Source organism: Plecotus auritus (genome assembly GCF_963455305.1).
Source record: "Plecotus auritus genome assembly, chromosome: 1".
NCBI lineage: Eukaryota > Metazoa > Chordata > Mammalia > Chiroptera > Vespertilionidae > Plecotus > Plecotus auritus.
The window spans coordinates 85,520,177-85,546,930 of NC_137770.1; the positions used below are offsets into that span (position 1 = coordinate 85,520,177).

Below are 26,754 nucleotides of genomic sequence, written 5' to 3' on the forward strand. Positions count from 1 at the left end.
AACACCAGTTTGATAACAATAACAATACTGGGGTTTGATAACAATAACACTTAAACATTTGCAATTCTGTTTGAAATTTATTTCTAGTATTTTTCTCCCCCTTCTACTTCTATCCCACCCTTAACTATAATCCACTTGTTTAGGCAGAGGATGATTATTATGATGCCAATAGTTTTTCTCATTGACTACAAGGGGAAAAGGCACCATTGATTTTTCTAAAAACACTTGTCATGTTGCTTTTCCCATAAAATTTGAGAGTTGGCTGTGATGTAATTACTAACAAATAAAATTATATTAAGAAAAAAGGTCACCTTTCCAGGGCAGTTGGTTTATAATTAGTTCACAAGAACTGGTTCCTTTAAATACATAATTAACTTAAGGTGGGGTCCTTATCTAGCTAAACCATCTATCCATTCTTTATTTTTCTGAAAAGTGGAGACTACAGCTTTCCCTTCTACTTGCAGTCCTTCCAGGAAATATTGTAAAGTCCTGACTGCTTTATCAAGTGTCCATGCCAATCCAGAGGTGGCTATTATACTACAGTAGTCACCTAAGTCAGTTCCCTTGCAAGCAAATGGGGTGATGAAATAAGCTGCATTTACTTTTCCATAAAAATAAATTGACATAATTTGATCAATTGGAAAAAAGACTTGATCAATTTAACAGGGCATGAAACTAGTCTGTTGAATGAGGGTGCATGCTATAACAAGTACTTGAGTTGAGCATACCACTGACATCAGCAGAAAGATAACTATTAATTGGCTTAATTGCTTTGCCCATGAGAATAAAAAATATCTAACTCTTGCTGGATAGAATCTCATTATTATAATGCTATGCAACTTTATCCTAATGCTAATCCTAGCTCTTTGGTCTCCTGTAGGCACACAAGATCTTCCCATTAGCATCAATAGTACAATGATGCCTACTTATTTGTGAGTGTTTGTATAGACTTTACAAATAACTGAGAGAAACAAACTTTCATCACAGAATTAAAATATTTAATGACAAAATTAGGATTTGTTGTCATAGTGAATCATGAGCAGGTGTTACTTGTCTCTAAAAGAAACAAAAATTATATTTGTCATCTTAGAGAACATATGAAGAATGAACTGCACAACAGACTTTAGGAGTGCCACAATTCTAAAACTGAAAGAGAAATCTATCTTTAATACCCCATATTTAGGGCATTCTGTAAATATTTTTACATAAACACACAACCTTTGCTAGCCACAAAAGTATTAAGACGGATTTCACTGTAATTTGAAGTCTAACACATACTCTTTATTTTTTTTCAGAGCTTAAAAAATGTTAACTACTGATCCTGTTACATTTTACAAATACATTTTTAATATGAAACATTAACCTGAATAACTGTATACTTCCTGTACACAGATACCTAATAATACTAGTGAAGAATACTACGGCTACATTCCAGGAACTAATAACACTGGGAAATTTTGTTTCCTTATGAGTTGTCAATACAATTTAAGAAGTCCTTCACAAAAAACACAGTATCCCGAAAACTCACAGCGAAGTGCAGAAATGAAACAAATAGAAATGAAATGTCTTCTACCAAGGTCAGCCAAATTAATTGGTCCCAACTAATGTGAGTTGTTTTAGCAATTTTCTCTAGGTTAGATTGTATTAATACTTTGTATTACAGCACCTTCTACAAAAGGATGTGTGTCATCACAGGGTTCCTGTGCAAGGGTTTAGGAGGTTGAGGAGGGACAGGGATTGATCTTCTGGCCTCTCTGAGGACAGGGATTGATCTTCTGGCCTCTCTGAGGGATGGAGCCCTACTTAAGACTGACACTGAGAAGTCAAGATCACGGCCACAGCAAAGAAGCAAATCAATAGAGAAAGCTAATTCAGATAGGTCTTCTTCTAATCCAGGCTATTTCCAATAAGACACAAGCCTAAAGCATAAACAGAGAGTGAGGAAAGGGAAAGATGTGGAATACTTATATTTATGAAGAGTAACTATCACAATTTGAGCAGGAAGGAAGAATCTCAAATTTCACAGTATGCTCGTGACCTCATCCTCTGCTACTTCAGAAGCAGCTCCTGCAAACACTGTTGTTAGTTGGCAACAAATTGTATTTTTGAGTTTGGATTATTGTCAGGGTGTTTTAGATTTACCCTTTCAATTATTTATACCAACGATTTACCTCTAAAGCTAGAATCCCATTTGGAAAATGAATATGCGTGTGTGTCTGAAATGAGATCTGCAAGCAAAATCTTTTTGGAGTGATATTTTGGGCGTTTCATAAAAATTATAAATGCTTCTAATGGTACTCATCAGATAGAAAACTTCTTATTTCTTTAAACATTTTAGGCACCAAAAGAAAAGTACAAAATATTGTAGTAAACTTCTATAGTTTACAATATAAATTTTACAGTTTTTTTAGAATTGGATCATCTCCCTAAGAGGATTCAGAAATTTGTCTACAGCAAATCCCATCTCCCTTTTGACACATACTGTCTAAGATAATTTTTTTTCTCCAATAGCCCAATGTTCTATCTCCATGGGAAGTTCTCTCTCAAGAGAACTTAAGCTATTGAAATCAGCATAAATAATCCAAAAGTCATCTTACACTGCTATGTAAGAGGCTACAATACACGTGAACTCAATTGGCTCCATGACAGGAAGGGACAGAAAGGGTCCTGAAGATTCAGGCAGCTTAAAAATCATTGTGCTTATGGGGGCATGGGGCAATAAGGACACATGTGTAACACCTTAATCAATAAAGAAAAAAAGTCATTGTGCTGCGGTGGGAGGCTGGCAATGTGTCTGAATGTGCAGCTTGCCTCCTGTTTCAGGAAGACAAAGCATGGCTTTCATGTTTAGCATTTGAACCCTCTAAGAAACAGACGCCTAGGCTCTAAACCCAGTACTACCTCAGGTAATTCAAAACCATACGTGTGAGCCAACTTCTTTCAGGCTTCATGTTGGTGCTGTTTTATGTCAGACCTGGCATGCTGCAATTGCCGTGAAATGCAATTTGTCTAGAAACCCATACTGAAAATTACATTAAATAAATAGCAATGACAACATCAACACTTCCAAAAATCAGATACCAGGAAACTGAAGGCCATTTCCCAAGGACATTGTGAGGGTATCTTTTCACATGATCAGTTACAGAGACCTTTATCTGGACAAATAAATTCTTGATAAACATCCAAACTCTTTTCAATACCAGCTACTGGAATTTGGGACAATGACAAAAAAAGAAAAAAAAAAAAAAAAAAAAGCAGTCATACATGCACAGAGGTTTTTAAATAGGTGTTTTCTTCGGTCTTTAACCTCAAATTTTTAGTCATCATTTGATAGTTTCAAATAATCAGCCTAGAACCAAGTATTTAAACTGTGCCTCAGAAAGGAGATTTCTAGCTGTGATTCTGATTTTTTTTTTGAATGCTGGTGATGGCTCATGCAATAGATTATTACATAAAAAGCAAAATCTAAGACTGCTGTTTCCCCTGATAAATCCAATTGTTTTTCATAATACAGATTTATTTCTCAGGATATAGCACCTTAACCTTCAAATTAAGAGTAGCTAGGAGACTGAGTGAAACCAATCATGGCTTGACTTTTATTTCCATCTAGGAACAATAACATCTGATGTCACCATTTTAAAATGTCTTCCTGTTTAATATCAGGGAAAAAATACATGATGCCAGTTTAGACCCAGCTCAATATATCATTTAGTCCAAATTTCACATTCAAACTACCACAAAAAAAAGTTTAAAAAAGGCAAAACACACACACACACATACACACAGTGGAAAAAAACAAAACCAAAATGAAACTCTTGCTATTGCAGCATTCTTAGCAAGATCATTAGGGAAATGTATAAACACAACCTCTTTTATTCATATTAACATCTTCAAAAGAAAAACAAAACCCCTAAATGTCCACATATTATTGGAAAAAAAGAAGCAAGTGGAGGTCCGGAATTCTTGTAAAAACTGCTGAACAAACTCTCCCATTTCTCTTCAGAGGGTCACCAGGACAGGCAGTTCCTCAACACTTGTGCTTCATGGCAAGCTACGGAGACAGGAAAGGAAGGCGTTATTAGGCAGCGGGAGTCCCATGTGTTCTGTCCCCACGCCCACAATGAGACGCAGCACCATGATTCTGCGTGCTGGGGTTATCACAGTACCAGGCACAGTGGCATATAGTAAGTGTGCAGCATTTTCCCAAATCGTCCATGGAGCACTGCATTTGTTACTCCTCCTCACAGTGATTTTGTCAGTGTACGTGGCCAGGTGAGGGAGAGTGCTATGTGATGTTCCCTCATCCCACTGAAGAAACAACGGAAAAGCCAATGCACAGGCAGAATGAGAGATCCACCCTAGGAACAGGAGGGGTAGACAAGGAAAGGCCTTTGGGCTCCTGGGTTACTAGTAATCCAGAAACCCAAGACTCTTCAAAGGTAAGTATTTACTGACATCTCCTAAAGCATTAAAATCAACAATGATAGAGAAACAATTTCCAATAATCCACTCAATATCCAACCAGGACCTTCAACCAAGTCCAAAGCACTTGATTAAACCGTGTTAAGGCTGAACACTAGACCAAATCCAGACGGAGGAATGTGGTTTATTGAAATGTTAGATCTTTATAAACGAGAACACCAAATACACCATATCATTCAACATCTTCCCCGACCCAGCTGGAGCCCTTAATGATATATTTAAGGAAGTGTATGCAGGTATGAACATAAAATTAAATCTGACATTGCTTTTCTCAGACAGATCCTTTCCAAGGAACCCGGAAGGCAGAGTTAAGACTGAACTGTAATTCTTCATATGTCCAGAGTCTGATATTGGGAATTAATCCCTGAGTTTGGGGCGGGAGTGACTGGGGGTAGATGGCAGATTGAGAATAGTTTTTGAGCAAAGAGCAGGTAATTCTATGTAGGAAATAACTTTGTAGAAAGCCCCGTCATTTGCATCATGACAAGGGGCTCAGCCCTTGAAGACGTAGCAAGGGAAACCCTTCTGATTCCACCCAGAGGTGCTCTGCATCACACAGGAAGATGTCAAAGATACATTTCCTCAGTGTAATGCAGGGCAATCAATCCTAGGCTCCCCTTCCCCTTCTTGATGTCTCCAACAAAGAAGTTATAACTTGGGGCTACCACCTAGGTAGGTCACCTGCAAGAGCAGCACCAACATTTCTCTTGCAGCTGCTGCACCCTGGCCAAGTCAGCATGTGACTTGGGGAGGGGACTGTGAACCGAGGCCTTGTGTTGCTAGTCTCTGCAAGACCTCCACAGGCCTTCTGAAGTGCTGACGCAATAGTCAGTCAACTGTCAGACAGTGTGGTGAAGTCCTGAGTATGCCTAGGCTGTGTGCTAAGTGCTGTGGGTTTTTGCCACAAAGGATGGAGGTGGCTTATAACTCCTGACCTCAAAGAGTTTATGGAAACACTAGAGGCCCGGTGCATGAAATTTGTGCACGGGTGTGTGTGTGTGTGTGTGTGTGTGTGTGTGTGTCCCTCAGCCCAGCCTGCACCCTCTCCAATCTGGGACCCCTCGGGGGACATCTCTCTCACAATCCAGGACTGCTGGCTCCCAACTGCTCGCCTACCTGCCTGCCTGATTGCCCCTAACTGCTTCTGCCTGCCAGCCTGATCACCCCCTAACCACTCTCCTGCCAGCCAGATCGACACCTAACTGCTCCCCTGCCGCCCTGAGTGCCCCTAACTGTCCTCCCCTGCAGGCCTGGTCACCCCCAACTGCCCTCCCCTGCTGGCCCAGTCACCCCTAACTGCCCTCCCTGGCCAGCCTGGTCGCCCCTAACTGCCCTCCCCTGCCAGCCCAATTGCTCCTAACTGCCCTCCCTTGCAGGCCTGATCCCCTCCAACTGCCCTCCCCTGCAGGCATGGTCACCGCTAACTGCCCTCCCCTGCCAGCCCGGTCACCCCTAACTGCTCTCCCCTGCTGGCCTGGTCGCCCCCAACTGCCCTCCCCTGAAGGCCTGGTCCCCCCCAACTGCCCTCCCCTGCAGGCCTGGTCCCCCTCAACTTATCTCCCTTGCAGGCCTGGTGCCTCCCAAATGCCCTCCCCTGTTGGCCTGATTGCCCACAACTACCCTCCCCTGCTGGCTATCTTGTGGCAGCCATCTTGTGTCCACATGGGGGGGGCCATCTTGTGTGGAGTGATGCTCAATTTGCATATTACCTCTTTATTATATAGGATAGTGGGTGGAAGTAGCAGAGCCAGGGCTCTCCTTCCAGTGCATCCCATTCCCTGGCCACACTGTGAGCCCCTCTGCTGTATGGCCCCACATCTTGCTCTGTCTTCCAGTGTTTATATATTATTTAGCAATGTGGGTGGACCATTCATATCAACATAGAGCTGTTAAGTGTTGTGCATAATGAATAACAATCATAAATATTTGACCAATGCTGCTATCTGGTTATTCACTGAGCTGTTAACCTTCAACTAGTGGGCTTGTGCCAATTCACCCAATCATTAATCTTCAGCAGTGATGGGGCTGTTGCTCCCAGGCCCTGGCTACCACTTCAGTGTGTCTGGACCTGCACAAAGGGAGCCCCAGTTAGGCGGGTGTGGCCAGCTCAGCTTTGCAGAAATACAACTGGATTGGACATTCTGCTATTTGAGGTGTTTCTGCAGAAAGTCAGAAAGCAGCATCCTTTCCATGCAACTTAGATTTTTTTTTTTAAATTGCTTGGGAGTTAGGAGCTAGAATATGGAAGGCAGGGTACTGTTGCTTCCCTGATATGACCTTGAGCTCTAACATCACAACTGCTTTGTACCTCATGCCTATAAATATCATCTCCAACTCAAATGCCATGGATCAATTTAGAAGTCAGAGTTCTTATAGAAGGGAAGTTTAAAATTTCCTTTTGATATATTTTATTTTCTTACTATGTCATGGAAAGCTTTCTCTTTCAAAGCCATGCAAACTACTATACCCAAATAATAATAATAATAATAATAATAATAATAATAATAATAATAAGTCATTATCCATACTGGGGGAATCTTTAAGAGGCCTGGACTTTTGAGGTCCCTTCTGGCCCAGAGACCCAAAGGAAGCACACAGAGTAAGGACACAAGCAGCCAGTGAGGCAGATGCCACTTACCACTCCCTCCCCCACAAATGCAGGCTTGTGCAAAACAGGGCGGATCACTGTTCCTTTCTGCGAGAAATGTCATCCGAGGATGCCTGGGTGTGGGGTCCTGCTCTCGCCTGCTGACTCACTGCTCGGCAGGCCTCAGAGTGCTGCACACACTGCAACATTGTGCTTTTGGGGCAGGGACAGTGAGCAGGTCTGTTCCGTGGCTGAGCTGCACTTACCTAAGGGCTAAGACTGTACCCAGCTCACAGCTCAGGAAGGAACCCCACTTCTTCAAGCCAGGCTGACCGAGCTGGGGGAGAGGGGCTGCAGGAGCATTTTCCATCTGCTCTACAGAACACAAACACCCACACATCTTGATGGCAGGGTCATGCAAAGGTGATCCACTAGCTGGCATACCTGGGTCATTGCAGGAGTACCGGGGAAAGCGAGAAAGCCGGAGATCCTTTTCTCCTGCAATCTAAAGGGCAGGCCATACTCTCCAGCCAGAGTTGCTGCCCCTGTTCAACCAGGAAACATGAAGAACTGTCGCCTGGAATTGCCTTTCTCTGCTCGGGGCTCTCACGTGTGCACTGAGTCTCGACTTGTAAGTTCAGCCTGCTCTTCCTGAGTCAGCACAGCCACTTTTGTCTGGGGGCTGGAATGCCTGGCTTCCACCTCTGAACTCTCTCCTCACCAGGCAGCCTGGAGGGTTCTGACCAGTGAAAGGACATCTTCATGATCAGCCTATACCAGTGGGTTCAAATCAGGAAGCCCTAGTCTCCAGGAAAACAGCCACACCTTATCTAGAGAGGCCAGTCTCCTCGTTAGGAATACTGCCAATGGCGGTGATTCATAAGCACACATCCCAGTTTGGCCCCAACAGTGTCTCCCTCACACTCCCTGGGCAGACACTAGCAGCCCCTCCCTCTCCTCCTCAGAACATCCACAGGAGGATGTCACTGGCTGGCACGGACACTCCCAATGGTTAAAGCTAGAGGCCCTTTTGCCTTTGGTGGGCTAGTCTGTTTCTTTTCCGATGGATCCTGCTTCAAGGGCTGCTCTGTGTTTAGAAAGCATCAGCATGGAGCAGGAGGTCATCCCTCTCTCCATTGGAGGATACAACATCTTCCCCTCTAACCCTTCCCATCCCTGTGTTAGGATCCTCAAGCCCATTTCTACACCCCCCTTTCCCACCATACTAGGTTCATTATGCGACCACATAGGGGCAGGTTCAGCAGAAACCATTGTTATGGACATAATTATAACAAACTAGAGGCCCTGTGCATGGGTGGGGTCCAGCCGGCCCAGCCCGATCAGAGGGGCTGCAGGCGGTTGGCTGGCTGGCTCCGCCCCCTGGTCAAACTCCAGGTTGAACTCCTGGTTGAACTCCCAGTCGAGGGGACAATTTGCATACTAGCCTTTTATTATATGGGATATTAATTTAGATTTATATGTGATAATAGGTTGATAGTTTGGAATTCATTCAATTCTCTCAGTAACCTAGCAGATAGGTATTAGTATTAATTAGCCATATTTTACTGATGAAGAAACTGGAATTTAGAGAAATTAAGCACTTGCCCAAGGTCACTGATGAGTAAGTTACTGAGATGACAAATCAAACACAAGATGTTAATCACCACACCATACATACTGCCTTCCCAATTACTTAACAAACTTTGCTAAAGTATCAGGGAAACAGGGTGACCAGGGCCAAGAATTCCGGCCATCTGCTTATGTTATCCAGTCCAGTGTTTGTATAAATTCTGAGGGGGTCGCCCACATCCATGACCTCCAGGTATTGTCTACTCCACCTTAGGAAGTGCAATTTCACAGAAGTCCTTGGTAACCTGGTTCATGGTTTAATCATTAACCGAAGCTCTTGTTTTAGCAGAATTTTATCAGTGCACGATCGCTTGCTCTATTCTGTGGGGTCATACATAAAAGAGAATCCCTTGTACTATCACCCTTCCCAGACTTGAAGACAATTACAAATTATTCCCTTTAGCCTTCTCTTCTCCAAATCAACACTTTAACCATTTCTCCAGACTTCCTCTGTCCACCCTTCATTTAAATTACTAAAGTTGCTGTTGCTATAAATGAAGCTGGGGCTGGAATCCTAGCATGTCCATCTCATCATTATTTCTGTATTATGAAGGCTAGAGAAGGGATCAAGGGACAAGCAAACCATAAATCTGAGCTCGCTCCCTCTGTGACAGCCACAGCAAGACAAGGCTCTGGCCTGCATTTCAAACAGATCTGCCCATGTCTCCTCCAGGGAACTTCAAAGGGGCCCCCAAGGCAGCTGTTCAGTAAGACCCTGTCATGATAGAGAATTGATGACACAACAAAACAGGTCTGGGCAAAGGGGCTGCAGGAAGGGAAGGCAGGAAGCACCTATTTAGAATTGGATCCACAGTCTGGTCCAAGCCTGAGCCCCATGCCTGAGCTCAGCTGGAGAGATTTTTCTTGTTATTTCTCGGGTTTTCTATTCTTGTTTCCTCAGCAAAAGTGGGGTTTTCTGTTGAAGCAAATCAACCCCCCACCCCCCGCCCCATTCCCTAACAAAGTCACCTGAAAAGCATATGTGTAAGGCCAGATGATGAGTCTGAGATGCTAACACTTATCAGCGGAAGTTGTTTCTGGAAACCTAGATTCAAATCACTAGCCAGAGAAGAACTGCTCTTTGATTTTAAACACAAGAAGAGCAGAAATCAATCCTCTCCATTGTCTGACCAACAGGGACTCTTTCCTTTGGTTTGTGACTGCCTTAGACAGCTAGCTGCCAATAAAAACTCCCCCTTCCCCTTCCCCTTCCAAAAGGCACATTCTTAGCGAGTGTGTGAATGTGGGTGTGTGTACCCACAGTCTTGGTCACTGGGAAATGCTTTTCTCTGAGTTCAGAGACAAAAGGAAACCTTGTAGGCAGCTCTGCGCTGGTCAGGTCGACCTTAGAGGTCCACAGCCCCTTGCAGAGGGAGGCCAGCCCTGAGATGCACCGTGCCCTAGGATGACAGCTTGATTTCATATGGTGAAAAGATAAGAACACAGGATGCTGAGCTCATGACTGGAAAGAGACAGCTAGGAAAAGTCAGCACAAGCAGCCCTAAGTCCTCTTCCAGCACTGGCCAAGGGAGGAGGAGTGTTCTGGGACCTGAGCTCTTCCTCCTTCCCCACACTGTTCCCTGAGACTTGAGCCCTAAACTTCTGGGCAGGAATTAAAGATGGTCCACACTTCTCTAAGGTCCAAGGTCAGAGATAGGGATAAAGATGTCAGAATGGAGATAAATCTAAATCAGAAAAGCGATATCCAAAGAAACAGGGACAAGGAGGAATCTTTCAGGACTCTGAGGGGGTCGAAAAGTACTTACCAAGTAGCAGATGGAAATTGTATAGGGGGGGAAAAGGCTTGATTTTGTATCTGCCCTCATGGGGGACAGAGGGAAAACAAGTTTCTCAGCACCCAAGCTCTCTGACAGCCCAGAGCTGAGACCTCTGCCATCTGCAGGACCCACCTTGTGTGCAGTTTCTGCAAACTGCTGGGCGCTGTTCTTTAAGTCCTCAGTCTTCTCCTCTGCTCGGCCTAATCGCTCCCCACGCTCGTTCAAGGCCTGGCTCGCTTTCTGCACGGCACTGGACACGCTATCGGCCGCTGAATGGAGGATGCTGTTTCCTGAAGAAGGACAGCAAGAGCATCAGACACTGGCTCGGCTGGCCCACAGTGACAGACCCCTGCCAGGGGTGAGCAGCCTGTAAGAGCACGGCAGGCCACGCTATACAAAGGCCAAGTCAACATTTCTATTGATTGGGTCTCACTGAATCACTGGCAGGAAAAACACCTGTTGGCTATAGGACCTGAGCAAATGCTGAAAGCTTCTTGCACATCCCCATCACCAACACACCATTCATTTCCACTCTCCTGGCATTCAGCTTATAGAAGCATAAAGGGACTGGGTCCTCCTGGATTTAGGACTTGGCTTGCATGGGAAATGGGAATTCTGATAAGTTCAGGGAATTAGGCAAGTTTAATGAGACATGTCTGGATCTTATGCGCCTTTCCCATTGACCTGGGGTTTAGGTGAACAACCACAGGAAAACTGGGGGCACAGAACTTTTCCAGATATAATGCTCTGTATTCCTTTCAATTCTAACCTTCATTTTAACCTTCATCCTTAAAGGTATGGCTCCACATAAGAAGCTCCGAATCAACCTCAAAGTCCGGAGTAGATGTGTCACCTCCCAACCTTGAATTCTGAGCTGTGGCTCTGTTGGTTGGGTCTCCTTGCCTTTGATCTCTAGTATATGAAATACGGAGCCTCAACACCGCACTTAGCCAGGAGGTAGAAAACAGTGACTTAGTGAACTTCGCACTCCCAGATTCACTAGAGATGATACCGAGAAAGTTGGAAGCCATCATGTTTCAAAAGATTAGGCATCCCTGACATCCCACTTGCCAGGACTTGGAAACAGAACTCAACAGTGAAGAACTGGCAGATGCATCAGTCACTGAGAACAAGCATCTGGCAAAATGACAACCGAAGGAAATTTATGACTGCATTTTGTTAACATTAAGTGGAAGATATTTAATGGCATTTAGTGTAATAGCTTTATGTCTTTGAATAAGTTTATTACATCATTTAACTTTGTACCTGAGATGGATGCATCTAGCCACAGACAGCTTTTAATAGAAATGTAATTTCCTCTTGTCTCAGCTGCAAAGGCTTCCTAATTTCTCCTCTGTGAGAACAGTCTGTGGTTTGTAGAAAATGATCTCAGGAGAAGAAAATGCCTTGCCCAGAGGAAGCACTTCATGAATTGCTGACCATTTTTCTTCTTTAGGGGTGGATTTCAAGGGCTTCCACTAACATCAAAGAAGGGAGAATGGGGGTAACTTAGTATTACTCAGTTGCATCAAGCACTACAATGAGCCAAGATAAATCGGCATAGATGAACAGGGACCAGGAGAGAAGAGGCTCTGGAGAAATGTGGTTGAATGCAAGGGTTGGAATGGAAGGTCTAGGTCCTCAGAACTGATTTAGGAGGAGAAATATTGGTCCCCTTTCTTTCACATTATACTCATAACTATGATGATAGCCCATCATCACTATCTAATATTTCATTAGCTTTTTGCAATCATAAAACTCCTTCACAAATATCATCTCATTTGTCCAAAAATTCTACTGAAAAGGTTGAGACTAGTTGAGGTTAAGTGGCTTGTACAAGATCATGTCATCAGGGACATAGCCAGCACTGGAACCTGGTATTCCAATGGCTTTTCCTTGTTTTGTACCTTCCTCTTTGCAGATAGGGTGTTGGTTCTGGGAAGCAATCCACTATGCCAGAATTGTAAGCAGACAAGCAAAGAGAGGTTTTGACAGGTTATTTCCCCAGGTAATGCCTGACTGTTTCTGCCCTCAAGGCATTCCTCTTGGTAAATGAAGAGTTATTGCTTGTGTGGCATTGCAACTCAAGTATTCTCAAGAAGAAAGAGGGCATTGGGATGGAATGGGAAGATGGAGAAGGTACTGGAAGGTGAGGAGGGGGGGAGGGCACAAGAAGATTTCCCCCCTTTCCTGCTTCCTTCCCCATACCCAGCTTAGTCACCAGAGGCTAGGGTAAAGATGGGGCCAAGAATCTGCAACTTCACAGCTAGGAATAGCTGCACTAAAGTAAAGGGGTTTTTTAATTAGCTTTCACAAAATAAAGAGGGATTATAACCAGGACTTGTCTTTTCCCAGTGGAATTGACCCTCACGATATTCTCAAAGTTCAGATATATCTGTTTCTGAAATGATCCTGGTATGCATAAGCCATACTGCTTTCATTACGTCCATAAAGTTAATTTTGCACATGATGTCAGGTGACACTACATTCTATTTTATATGATATGATTTAACCAATAGTCATTATAACTAAAAGAGAAACAAATGTTATAACTAAAAGAGGGAACCAACTGCTGTCTCCACTATTCAAAGATGACACTGTTGACTATTATCAATAGAAAATCTATCTTGGGTTGTTTTTGGGCATGAGAATGGATTTGAACAAATCTTGTTGCCTACATTGAAATGACCTCTCCTGGTTTCAATTCTATCCATATTTCAGGCCCAGTGAAGTCCTATCACCTTCATCAAGCTTCAGGACAATTCTATTCTTTCCTTTCCCTCAACTCCGGGAGAATTGTCCATATCCTTCTGGTGTGCTTTATCAAGTACGATCCTGGGCAACACTTCCACCTCAATTTTTCACCTGTAGATGCACTGACTTCCAAGCTGGAGTATAAATTCCCTGAGGATACCACTTGACTCTACTGACCATTCCCTAATTCTTGAATTTTCTTCTCTTGATTTGGGTCTCCTGCTTGCTTACTTTATTCTCTCTGAGATCATCTTGCTAATGCTGTAATTCAAGGATTCTGTCCTTGGCCATCTTCTCTTATGCACTCTACAGACTCTCTCTGGGACAATTTTACTCAGCTCACGACTTCAATGGCCAAACTTTTATCCTTAGCTAGACTGTGCTGCTGAGCTCCAGATCCTTATGTTTTCTTACTAGACAACTCCAGGTGGGTGGCCCAAACTCATCTTGAAATCAATATGTCTAAACATGACCATGTTATCATTCCCTTCACACTTGCTTTTCCTTTGGGCTCTCCTGCTCAGTGACTAACCTCACTATCTGCCCAGCTCCTCAATTCAGAAGTCTGGGAGTCAAGTCTAGATTCCTCCCTCATTTTTACCCCATACAACTAAAAGTCACCTCCTACATAGCTCTCTGCTCTCTACCATTCTCATTATTTCTGTATTGGTCCAATTCCTCTCTTCTTCAGAGTTATAGAGACAGCCTTTTATCTTCCTGTCCCTACACTTTTTCTGGTCTGTCTTCCACACTTTTATAGTACACTTTTAAAAAGGCAAGTCTGTTTTCCATAGTGACTGCACCAGTTTACATTCCCACTAGCAGTGTGGGAGGGCTCCTTTTTCTCCACATCTTCTCCAATACTCATTTCATTATTTCTTGAACCGCGCTCAGCATGGCCAGTGGTGAATCTGAGGAGGGGCTGTGTGGTGACAGAGGTGAGCACACAATAGAGTATACAGATGTCATATTATAAAGTGGTACACCTGAAATGTATATAATGTTATTAACCAATGGTACTCCAATAAATTTAATTTGAAAATTAAAAAAAAAGGCAAGTCTGTAACCACCTCCCCACTACTTTGAGATAAAAGTGAGACTCGTACTCTGCTCTCTCTCAGGTCATCTCTTGGAATCCCATCCATTTTCCCTTCTATCTAGCATTTTCTAATCCCACACCTTTCCAGAATTTTCACAAATGTGTCATGTTTCTTTTACCTATATGCCTTTGTACTTCCTGCTACCTCTGTCTGGAACTCTGCTTCTCATCTTTGCCCTCCCATTTACTCCTAAATACTGCAATACACTCCAGATCTCTTTTCTAGAAAACCTCATCATGTTTAGCACATTCTACCCTTGATGCCCCCAGGACACACATCATTGTATATCTACACTGAGTAGCCAGATTATTATGATCTCTGAACGCATAATAATCTGGCCACTCAGTGTGTGTGTGTGTGTGTGTGTGTGTGTGTGTGTGTGTGTGTGTGTATATATATATATATATATATATATATATATATATATATATATGGCTTGGTGCATGAATTTGTGCATGGGTGGGGTCCGGCCAGCCTGGCTGGGGGGAGGGGACATGGGTAGTTGGCTGGCTTGCCTGCTGGTTGAACTCCTGGTCGAGGGAACAATTTGCATATTAGCCTTTTATTATATAGGATATACAATGAGTGGCCAGATTATTATGCATTCAGAGATCATAATAATCTGGCCACTCAGTGTATTTGAAATGGTGTATTTGTTTTTCTGCATGTAATTGTTGGATATCTAGGGTGAGCTCCTTGAGGGCAGAAGCTGTGTCTTTCTCACTTCTGATTCCCAATCCATGGCACACAGTAGACACTTAATAAATGTTGGTTGACTGAGAGGCAGCAAGTATATATCATCCCTCTTATGATTTATTCATGCCTTAGCAGAGAGTTGGACATGTAACTGATGCTGTCATATGATATAACTAGGTCCTGAAATTCTAAATTTGCCAAATGGCTAAGGGTTTAATCTATGTCTAGTGAAGTTAACTATCTCCTTTAGAGATTGTGCCAGGAATTTAATGATTAGGTCAATGCAAAAAAGAAAACATTTTTGCTATAGCAAAAGTAAAGAGGATGTTTATAAAAAATTTGTTGTTATTAGTCTTAAAATAAACAATTGTAAAGTATAAAAATAATAGAAGTTAAATAGCTTAATAAATCCAATGCAAAAATGACAGTTGCCTGAATCTTACTATTTCTAGGCATTTAATAAAATATGCTCCTCATAACAACCTAATGTGATGGGCATATCATCATTTTTAAAATCCCATTTTTACAGTTGGGAGCAGCAACATAGAGCGATTTAACAGTGTGTCAGGAATCACACAGTAAACAAATAGAATTGTGGGAACTGACTCTCCATGAGAATTTCCTTGTACTGAGATTAATGACACAGTCTGTAGTAACTATATGCAATGAGACTAGTGTAACAATTCCTAATGCACTTCTTAAAGTCATAATATGAAACAAAAGATCCTGTCCTTATTATAAGTTAAAAAAACTTACTGTAGAAAATTTAGAATATACATTATTATAAAAAGGCAAAAAAAATCATGTCGTATTCAATTGCTTAGAGATGACCATAAATTATATTTATGGTACATTTTATTGTAGTATTTTTCTGTATATGCTTTTCTGAAATCATACTCTATATATTTAGTTATATATATCCTGTTGTGGGTACTTTCCTATATCATGAAAATTGTTTGAAAATACTGTTTATAATGGCTGCATTACACTATTGTAATTTATTCAACTATTACTCTTTTAGATATCTGTTGTGTTTCAAAAAGTCTTACTTTTTCAAATGAGGGTGCAGTTACCTTCCTGCATTTACACACACACACACACACACACACACAATCTTTGCCCACATCTCTGATAATCCCTAGAAATAAAACTGCTGGTTCAAAGGACATACACATTTCTGAGGCTCTTGGTGGTTGTGGAAGATTGCTTCCATGAAAGATTTGTTCAACATTCAGAACTATTCATTTAAGTGCATACTATGTGCTGTTACATTGATACAGTTGGCAGAAAGACTTTGAGGGAGTGATTTACCTTCTCTGATCTTTAATGTCCACATCTTTGATATGAACATCATGCCATCCATCGCATGTGGCTGATGTGGAAGTGAAGATGAAGATGTATACAAAGTGCCTGTAGGTGCTCAATGGATACTTGCCCCTCCACCTCCCAAAGACCACATCTGCTTTGGAGGAACTTTGGAAATGGCACAATACACCCTATTCCATTGCATGTCTCCCTCTTTGCCCTCTTATCTCAGGGCTAAGTGTTTTGAGGCTCGCAGAAGACATTTCTTAGACATCTTGTATACCTGCTGTGTATAGCACAGTGTGTTGTTTAGACATGGAGCTGAACACATACTCATTAAATCAATGAGTATGCTTTGTATATAGGATGCCTGACTCAAAAGTTGGGGCTCATCATATTGTGCTGAGTTAATCTGGAACTAAAACAGCCTTCCAAGGCAGACAGAGCAGTAATTCTCTCGAAACAGACACAAAGCATATTGATACCTAAATTTATTTATTCAAGCACAGCAAATAAAGTCAACTGCCTTTTAAATTATAGCCTCCAAAGAGTACAGCAGACACTATTCTTACTTCATTGATGTTGCATTCACATCAGTATCACTCAATATGTGCTTTTAAAAATATGTAATTGGCATCTTTCTGTTAAATGATTTAGAAGATTTTGAGAGAGCAACTTGAGATAAAGCTTTAACAATGTATTATTACTGTTTAAAATCACAATTAAAAAGTAACAGTAGAAGAGAAGAAAGAGGAGGAAAGATTTTGTTGTTGTTGTTAATCCTCACCCAAGGATATGTTTCCTTTTTTTTTTTTTTTTTTTTTTTTTAGAGAGAGTGAAAGGTAGGGGGGAAAGACAGAGAGAGAGAAACATTGATGTGAGAGAGACACACTAATTGGTTGCCTCCCACACGCACCCCAACCAGGGCCAGATATCAAGCCTGCAACTGAGGTATATGCCCTTGACCAGAATTGAACCCAGGACCCTTAAATCTGAGAGCTAATGCTCTATCCACTGAGCCAAACTGGCTAGCGGAAGGAGAGGAAAGATCTTAAAAAGCACATAAAATACTCTAATGGCACAAATATCAACATAATTTCTTTTGATTGTCCTAGACCAGTGGTTGGCAAACTCATTAGTCAACAGAGCAGCAAACCGTGGCTCACGAGCCGCATGTGGCTTGTGAGCTGCAGTTTGCCGATCACTGCCCTAGACTTCAGATTGCATCTTGGTAATCAAAATTGCTAATTCTATAGTTAGTAAAGAGGCAACTTAAACAGAATTTCCGTAGCTACTTCCTGTATCAAATACATATATAATATTGGAAATGCAAAATTATATATGTGTCTTTTTGGGAAAAATGATAGTGGAAAAATCATATAAAAATAAGTGATTGACAAATACATGCCAATCTACACTCAGTGCTAAGTGAAAATGGTTATTTCAAAGCACTCTTTTAAAATGAAATCTGTTAATAGTTTTGCTTGGACTACTTCTATCCCACAATCAATTAACCAATTAGGAATATCTTTTCAATAAGTCCCATTTATCCAAACCAATTTAGAGGAAAACCAATTATGGGAAAAAATGTATATAAAGTAGATTTTGGTTCTACTATAATAAACTCTCAAAAATTGGCATGGAGATCTATTATATTAAATCTGTTAATAGATAAAAAACACTAGTAACTCCCATATATACCCAAAGTGTTGAATAATAATTTATTTTTGAGTAGATTAAATAGTCCCTCTTCCGTTTCATCTATTGTATTAAATTTCTTAGCAAAACCATTGAGGTACACTTAAGTCTGGGCGAGTATTCATGATATTGAAATTTATTCATGATATTGAAATTTCTTGCAAACTATGGGATTCAGCCAATATTTTCCTTTCTGTTTTTTGCTTCCAATTTTCATTGCTCAGTGTCTCTACTACTAGAGGACATATTAGCAAAAGAGGAGTCTCATGGAAACCTGATTCCCTGACTGCAGGCCTTCTCAGTGCTAAAGTCACTCTGAACCACTCACACACTATTCTGTTCGGAGACGAGCTCCCACCTCCATCCCATCGGTAGTAATTCAGTTGCATGGTAATCATGATGATTCTAAGGAGGTTCTGTGTAGTACTGTGACTTGCACTAAACATTTTACAGATTAATAATTGAAATAATAATGATGACATTAGCTTTCACTTCTACAAACAAAGTGATTGAATGCAAAGGCCTATCTAGTCAAACACGTTGGTGCTTTTGTTGTTGTTTGTTAATCCTCATTGAAAAAATTTTTTCCCATTGATTTTTAGAGAGTGGAAGGGAGGGAGGGAAAGGAGGGAGGGAGGGAGGGAGGGAGGGAGAGAGAGGGAGAGAGAGACATCAATTGGTTGCCTCTTGCATGTCCCCCTACTGGGGCCTGGGATCAAACCTGTAACTCAGGCACATGCCCTTGGCTGGGAATTGAACCCGTGACCCTTTGGTGCACAGGCTGACACTCTAACCACTGACTAGGGTGAAACTCATTGGTTCTTAACTCACAGACTCCATTAATTGTCTGTGAGCATGGGTAAACTGCCAAGCTGTTTCACCATTACACTGACTAACCAATACAAATCACACTGTTACACTTCAGTGTAGGACAACCTCTAGGGCCCTTGTAAGATGGAGATTCTTTCAGAAGGTAAAACTTCATTCCTGCTTTTGTAGTACTGACTGATCAGTAAATTCTGTTACATGGCCAGGTTATAGTAAGCCTTTCTAAAAGGAAAAGTTAGTTGTTGCTGCATGTTAGGCTCAGGTGCAGTGTGAGTATCAGCCAGTCACTCACAGAAAAAGCTAGTTTTCACTGACTGTCTACTCTGTGTAGGTGCTATGGTAAGTTGTCAAATTCTCAAAGGAATATATTCTTACTCTACTTTACAATTCAGGATAAAAGTGCTCAGGGAGCTGAAGTAGTTCAACCAAGATCACCCAGATCTTGACCCTAAAAAAAGCATATTGTTTGTTTTTTCTTAATCCTCATCCAAGTATATTTTTTCCATTGCTTTTCATAGAGAGTGGAAAAGAGGGATGGAGAGAGAGTGGAGGGAGGGAGAGGGAGAAAAAGGGAGAGATAGGGAGAGAGAGGGAGAGAGAGAGAGAGAGAGAGAGAGACATTGATGTAAGAGACACATCAATTGGTTGCCTCCCACATGTACCCTGACTAGGGCCGGGGATCAATCCTGCAACCCAGGTATGTGCCCTTGACCAGGAATTGAACCCTCAACCATTCGGTGTGAGGACCCATGCTCTAACCGCTGAGCAACACCGACCAGCCACATTTTGTTATTTTAAAAATAATTGTACATATTTAAGGTTTACAACATGATGATTTGATGTACATATACTACTTAGTAAAATGATTACACAATCAAGCTAATTACATACCCAACTCCTCATGGTTACCTTCCTTTCTTTCTCTTTCTTTCTTTCTTTCTTCCTTTCTTTCTTTCTTTCTTTCTTTCTTTCTTTCTTTCTTTCTTTCTTTCTTCCTTTTCTTTCTCTCTTTCTTTCTTTTTGTGTGTGTGTGTGTGTGTGTTGAGAGCACCTGAAATCTATTCTTTTAGCAAATTTCCAGTGTTCAATATAGTATTATTAACTATAGTCATCATGCTATGCATTAGATCTCTAGACTTACTCATCTACTGTGTACTCTTGGACCAACATCTGTCCGTTTCCCCACATCCCTGCCTGTGGTAATCACACATGGGAAGAAAAAAACCTACATGATTTCACTTATATGCGGAGTCTAAAAAACTCAAACACATAGAAGCTCAGAGTTGACCCAAAGCTCTTAAGGACTATGTCAGCATTTCCCAAAATGGTTGTGTGACTTTAAAAAATCTGACATAAAAAGCACAATCCTTTGTAAAATGACTTTGCAAAAATACCAATTTAGTTGGCTTCTTTACTGCAGAACTTTGCAAAACCTTTAATATGCTAATGTAAATTGTTAATCCAAAGAAGGTAGGAATAGGAACAAGAGAGATCTGTTAGCAGAATTTCTCAACATATTTATTTACAAGGTTCTTGTACATAAAATCTACTTTGAGAAATGCTACAATAAACCATACTGACTTCTAAGTTATGGGAAGAAAACTAAATAAATCCAGGCTGTCCTCATCAATTTAGTAATAGATGGACAAGTCATGTAATTACATTAAAAAGGCTTGCTTTATAGAAGCAGCAGAACAGATATAGCACGTTAAATGGCAGTTTCAGAATTATCTTTTGTCTTAAGTTGGTGGCTAATTTCAGGGACCATAAAGCTTGTTTGTTGCCTGCAGCTGGATGGCAAAGAAAAATGGACTCAGAGCTCAGGAGTACTTTGTAAACCCATAAACTCAAAAGCCTGTTTGAAAGAGACCTTGGAGTTATCTATCGCTGGCATTACCAAAGGAAGAAGAATGGACCACTATACATTCTGTTGGTGATGTTAAGGTAATTCAGTGGAACCTCAGCCTGTTCTCCAGTCATAGGCATACCCCACAGCTAAGGACACAGGAGAAAGCCCCAGGCTCCCTCCCTGTCCTATATACTCTTCTCAATTCATGGCCTCAATGTTTCCAATGGCAAGGGTCAAACATGTAGGATTCTGTTCATGTCCTTTAAACACTTGAACTCAGGATATATAGAGAAATTTAGCAGTCCTTCAGTATTCATTTAAACTTGGTCATATGAACATGCTCTTATAAGAGTTATGGGTCATCAGCAGACAAGTATAGAATTCTTTTTGTTCTGTTTTGTTCAGAGGATACAGGCTCTGAGAAGGATGGCTTAAATGTAACTTGAAAGAGGAAACCCTTGTTCTGAGGTTAAACACCTCAAATGGCTCTAAATTTGCTAAAATGGATTTTGTTTCCTGTCTTCGATGTCTATGATTTGCGGTTCTCTATTTTCAATGTGGTTGGAAGCTAGTGACTTTTACTTTAATAACCACAATTTCAAGTCCTGATATATATACAATTTGAAAACCCTCAACAATGCTACCAAACAAGACTGATTCAACACATGGAGCTTGCTACTTACTAGCCGGGTGACCTTGAACCAATAGCTGACCCCTCTGTGCGTCAGTCTGTTTCCTCACCTGTCCTGGGGGTTGGTCTAGTCTCTACCTCATAAGATTGCTGTGAGGAATAAATGAGGTCATGTATAAGTAGGGAACTTAGAACAGTGTCTGACACACAGTAGTCATTCAACTTTAGACATTACTAAAAGAGATAAACTTCAGTTTTCTGGCACTAAAGAGTCTTTCTGTTAAGCTTTCCATTTTAGCTCATCTCTCTTTCCCCACTCTCATTCACCATAACACTCTTGAAGGAAAATTCTACTCTTATTGTGACCTCTCGTACTTCCCAACTACTTTGAACTTTCAGCGAAGTGGCTTCCACTCCAGTCTACTAACACTGCCTCTGAACCTCACCACTGGCCCATCAAGCCCATTGCCTATTTTAAGTTTCCTCCACTTGGCCACTGGACCACACGTGGACTGACCACTCCTTTTTAAAAAGTGCTCTTTCCCTGGGCTTCTATAACACACTATTTTCTTGACTCCCACCATCACTTTGATAATTCCTCGTCAGTTTCATTCCTGTCTTGGTTAGGGGTATAAGGTCAGAAAGGTTTCGGTTTGGGTCTGTCTCTGCTAAATACCAGCTATTTGATCTCAGATAAATTACTTAATCTCCATGGGCTTTTGTTTTCACTGGCACAATGGTGATAAAAACAGTACCTATTTTTCTTATACCTTTTGTGAGAACTGAATGAAATATATACTTAGCATAGTGTTAGTAATGCAGTATGAGCTCAGTACATACTGTGTTATTAGTACTATCTGATTCATTCTGCACATTTATTATAGAATAAACATGGGCCAGACACTGTCTATACTTGTCTGCTTCTCAAGTTTTGCCTTAATATTAACCCACTGTTTCCCTCCCATCCTCCATCTGACCTCCTCTTCCTGAATTCTCTGTTTTAGTTAATGGCCCTTCTGTCCACCTAGTGCCCTATGCTCAGTTCACCTTTAACTGTAACCTCTCGATCATATCCCACATAGCCCAGGGATTTATCTCAGCAAGGGCTCTTCCATCAGCCTTCAACTCTATTTCTAATGCCTGCCAGGCCTTATTGGACCACACAGCAGCCTGGTGGTTTTCCTGCCACTGGCCTCCATTCTCTAATATATCATCCTCTTTCTATACTACTGACTTGATCATGTCCTTGTCTCAACCCTTTGGTGGCCCTCTCATTATACAACAACACTAACTAAAGAAGATCCTTCTTGACCTGGTTACTAAGATACTCACCTCCACCCCCCACAGACTCCAATCTCTATCTACTGCCTCATTGTTTCTTGACACATTTTAGAAAATTGTTCAAGTTTGATCAGTTTCTTACTGTAGGCAGAGTACAGCATATAATAAATAAATTCAGTGTAAATAAAAACCTTAACAAGGAATAGTGCCTAGCCCTAACCGGTTTGGGTCAGTGCATAGAGCATCGGCCTCTGGACTAAAGGGTCCCAGGTTCGATTCTGGTCAAGGGCATGTACCTTGGTTGTGGGCACATCCCCAGTAGCGGGCGTGCAGGAGGCAGCTGATCGATGTTTCTAACTCTCTATCCCTCTCCCTTCCTCTCTGTAAAAAATCAATAAAATATATTTTTTTAAAAAAGGAATAGTGCCTAGCTGTCCCTAAGGGTATCCAAACATTAGCAATAGCGCTTAAAACCATTTTTGCAACATTAGTAATCAAATGCAAACTCAGCCCTCAGAAGAAAGCAAAGTTCTTTGGAAAGTGGCGGTTTCCATGCCTTGGGGCAAGGAAAACTCAGGCCTGAAATACTTTATTATTGCCAGACAATAATAAGGATACCTTCAAAGATGGTAGAGATAGTGCTAAAAGCAAAAAGAAGCCAGTTTAAAGCAGGTCTTACTGGACAAGTTGTGATATTTAGAACATCAAGAGTAATAAAATAACCATAACAATGACAATAATTATAACTATTATAATGTATAACTACATAATAACACATTATAACATAATGAATAATATATAATTTTGTAATTATAATAATTATATATAACTTTGTAAAAGCCATAACTTATTAATGATGACTTAATATAAAATATTTAGTATAAAATAAAGTTGAAATACATAAGATGGATTACAATTGTTTTATTTTATTGCTTTATTATATTAACTTTAAGAATTAAAGAGTATTTTATTGATTTTAAGAAGTAAAAAGCAATGAAATATTTGAGTATTTTCTTTTTTCTAAATATTTACCTATATATAAAAGTGTGATCTGTTTATATCTGTGTAAGAAGCAACTATCAGTAAACCAAGGAGTTTCAGAAAGAGTACAAACCATTCTAGAAAGGACTGACTAGAAAGAGTGGCAGTGGTGCATTCTAAACTGAGAAGTGCTTTCTCTTCCTTAGAAACTGGCTATCTGTTCAGACTAGATCACATCTCCTAGGGAAACAGCCTCTAAATAACAAGTTGTAATATTAATAAAGAATCTGTGCATTTCCAATAATGCTAACACAGAAGATCATGTATAACAATAACATGTTGGAGGATTATGTGATGCTGGCCAAGCAAAGCAAATGATACATTGTTCCTGGAGAAAACCCATCAAGGTGATAATACTGGACTCATGTAAAAAACACACAAGATGGCCGTCCTCATGTGGACACAAGATGGCCACCCCCATGTGGGCAGAAGATGGTCGCCACAAGATGGCCCGCAGGGAAAGGCAGTTGTGGGTGATCAGGCCAGCAGGGGAGGGCTGTTGGGAGGGACCAGGCCTGCAGGGGAAGACAGTTGGGAGGGACCAGGCCAGCAGGGGAGGGCAGTTGGGGGTGACCAGGCCGGCAGGGGAGGGCAGTTAGGGGCAATCGGGCTGGCAGGGGAGGGCAGTTAGGGGCGACCAGGCCAGCAGGCAGGCAAGTGGTTGGGAACCAGCAGTCCTGGATTGTGAGAGGGATGTCTGACTGCCCTCGAGGGGTCCCAGATTGGAGAGGGTGCAGGCTGGGCTGAAGGACACACACCCCCCCACCCTGTGCATGAATTTTGTGCACTGGGCCTCTAGTGTGTGTGTGTGTGTGTGTGTGTGTGTGTGTGTGTGTGTGTATATATATATATATATATATATATATATATATATATATATATCCTATATTAGAAGAGAGAAAGAGGGAGAGAGAGAGAGAGAATGGTGGCCTATACTAGAATGATGTCAGTGGAGATGAGGAAAGTGGACATATTTAAGATACATATTGGTGGGCTGAATATGGGAGATGAGGGGAACAAAGAATAGTACGTGAATCCCAAGCTTCTGATCTGAGCAAGGGGTATAAAAGAGAGAAAAAGCTGTCAGAAAAACAAATTTCCTTGGAGAGTGAGCAGATGTGAGAATGAAGTATTTCATTTTGGATAATGTTATGCTTAAGTTGCCTGTGAGACAACCAAGTGATGTTACTATGGCAAATAGATATTCCTATATGAAGCTCTGCAGAGAAGTGTGGGATGGAGATAAAATTTGTAATCCAATGCCAGAGAGAGAATGGGAATGGATAAGCTCACCTAGTGAGCTATACTGAAGAGAGAAGAGAGGGTTTGCAAACCCTTCCTCAAGAATTTTAACATTTAGAGTATGGTGAAGGTAAAGTGCCTGCAAAGAATGCTAAGAGTAAACAGCCTGAGAGGCAGGAGGCAAACCAAGATGGATTTGGCACAGTGAAGTCAGGACAATTCAACAAAAAGGTGACCACAAGAGTGCTAGGAAAATTCAAAGGGGAAAGAACAGTCTTTTCAACAAGTGGTGCTGGGACAACTGGATAGCCCAGGCAAAAGAATGAAGTTGGACCCTACCTCACACCACAAATTTAACTCAAATGGATCAAAGACCTAAACATAAGAGCTAAATTATAAAACTTTTAGAGAAAACATAGGCACAAATCTTCATGCCTTAGATGAGGCAATGGTTTTTTTAGACATAACACCAAAAGCACAAGCAACAAAGGAAAAAAAGGATAACCTGGACTTCAACAAAATTTAAAAGAAGGTTGTGCGCCCTACTCCATGATTCCTTAGCATGTTATTCATGCCTTTATTACTATATTTAACACATTACATTAATATTATTTGTCTAAGTATTCATTTAGCCAATTAGAGTGTGAATTTCTTACATTTCCTTGACTGTCTCCTCTCCATTTGTATACTTGGTGCTAACACAGTATCAGATCCATACATCGCATGTACTATGTGGCTGGAGCTACTGTATGAAATTAAACAAATTTTAAAATACAATTAGGAAATAGGAATATAAAGGGCAGAAAATATAGAGACAGGTCATCAGGGATAAAGCTCACTAAGACTAATTTTTAAATATGAGATGGAAAATTAAATGTTCTTGGGATAGGACAATAAAAAGTTAAGTGGTTTTAGGTTTTATGAATAAAGAACAAGGTCTGAATTTGAATATCCTTTACAATAAACAAAAATAAATTTGCTTGCTCTTTGACTTAAGAAGATATGTATGCCACATTTAATATGTGTCCAGCCTATACTAAATGGTTCTTAGAGATGTTTTACTTCAAATTAATTTAAATTGTGCCTCAAACTTATGTCATTAAGTAATTAGGCTCTTTGGGAATTTAGCATGACTTCCTCAGGTAAAACATTCTGTTGCTTTGCATTGGAAAGGAATTTAGGATCATCTAGTTTCCAGAGGAGAAAACAGTCAGGGGGTAAGTGGAAGGATTTGCTCAAGGTCACATATATCCCTGGCAAGAGCAGAGCTGGTTCTAGAAGCAATGTTTGCTGACTTGGAGCTCAGTGAGGCTTTCTACCCATCCACAGTCTTCAGATTTAAGAAAAACACATGTGGGAGCTGAGTAGGGATACTGAGAATCTGGCAATTGATTTCCTTAAAACAATCCATGCTCATGTCCCTTTTGGAAAGTGTTACCTTCCCTTTCGGAGAACTCCCCCCTGTAAGCATGTGCACACACACCAGTTTGAGATTTCAGTATACAACTCTACTCAGCTTTGACATCATAATCATAAAATCCAAGGGAAAATCACACACTTCAAGGAAACGTGTATACCTACCACCGGGGATATCTTACATGGTCAATTTATGTGTCCAAAGCACTGCAGGATTGCAGTAACTTTCAATTACTGAATGCCTTTCAATCCTTAAAACGGCAAAGTCACTAGCATCAAAGGATGCACAGGAAACCTCTTACCTTGAGCAGGAGAAATGAGACAGATGAACTTCCACAGACAAAGATAATCTGCTAAATTTAAGGTGAAATATGCTGAGTATAACAAAAATGTTCTAGTACAGTAACCAAGGTCACTTTACTACCAGACTAGGTCAT

The 26,754-nt window shown here is 41.1% G+C and overlaps 1 protein-coding gene across 2 annotated transcripts in view; it reads right to left on the minus strand.

Annotated features, from left to right (window-relative positions):
- Positions 1 to 979: 979 nt before the first annotated feature.
- The window catches only part of STXBP6 (syntaxin binding protein 6), a 273,100-nt gene continuing 247,325 nt past the window's right edge, over positions 980 to 26,754 (minus strand). The window contains exons 5-6 of one of the 2 annotated variants that reach the window (XM_080674802.1): positions 10,609 to 10,766; positions 980 to 4,051 (exon numbers count right to left, since the gene is read on the minus strand). In XM_080674802.1, the coding sequence (XP_080530928.1) occupies positions 4,028 to 4,051; positions 10,609 to 10,766 (182 nt within the window). In that variant the 3' untranslated portion in view covers positions 980 to 4,027. The remainder of the gene's footprint in view (positions 4,052 to 10,608; positions 10,767 to 26,754) is intronic. The other variant, XM_080674803.1, reaches the window with a different exon arrangement.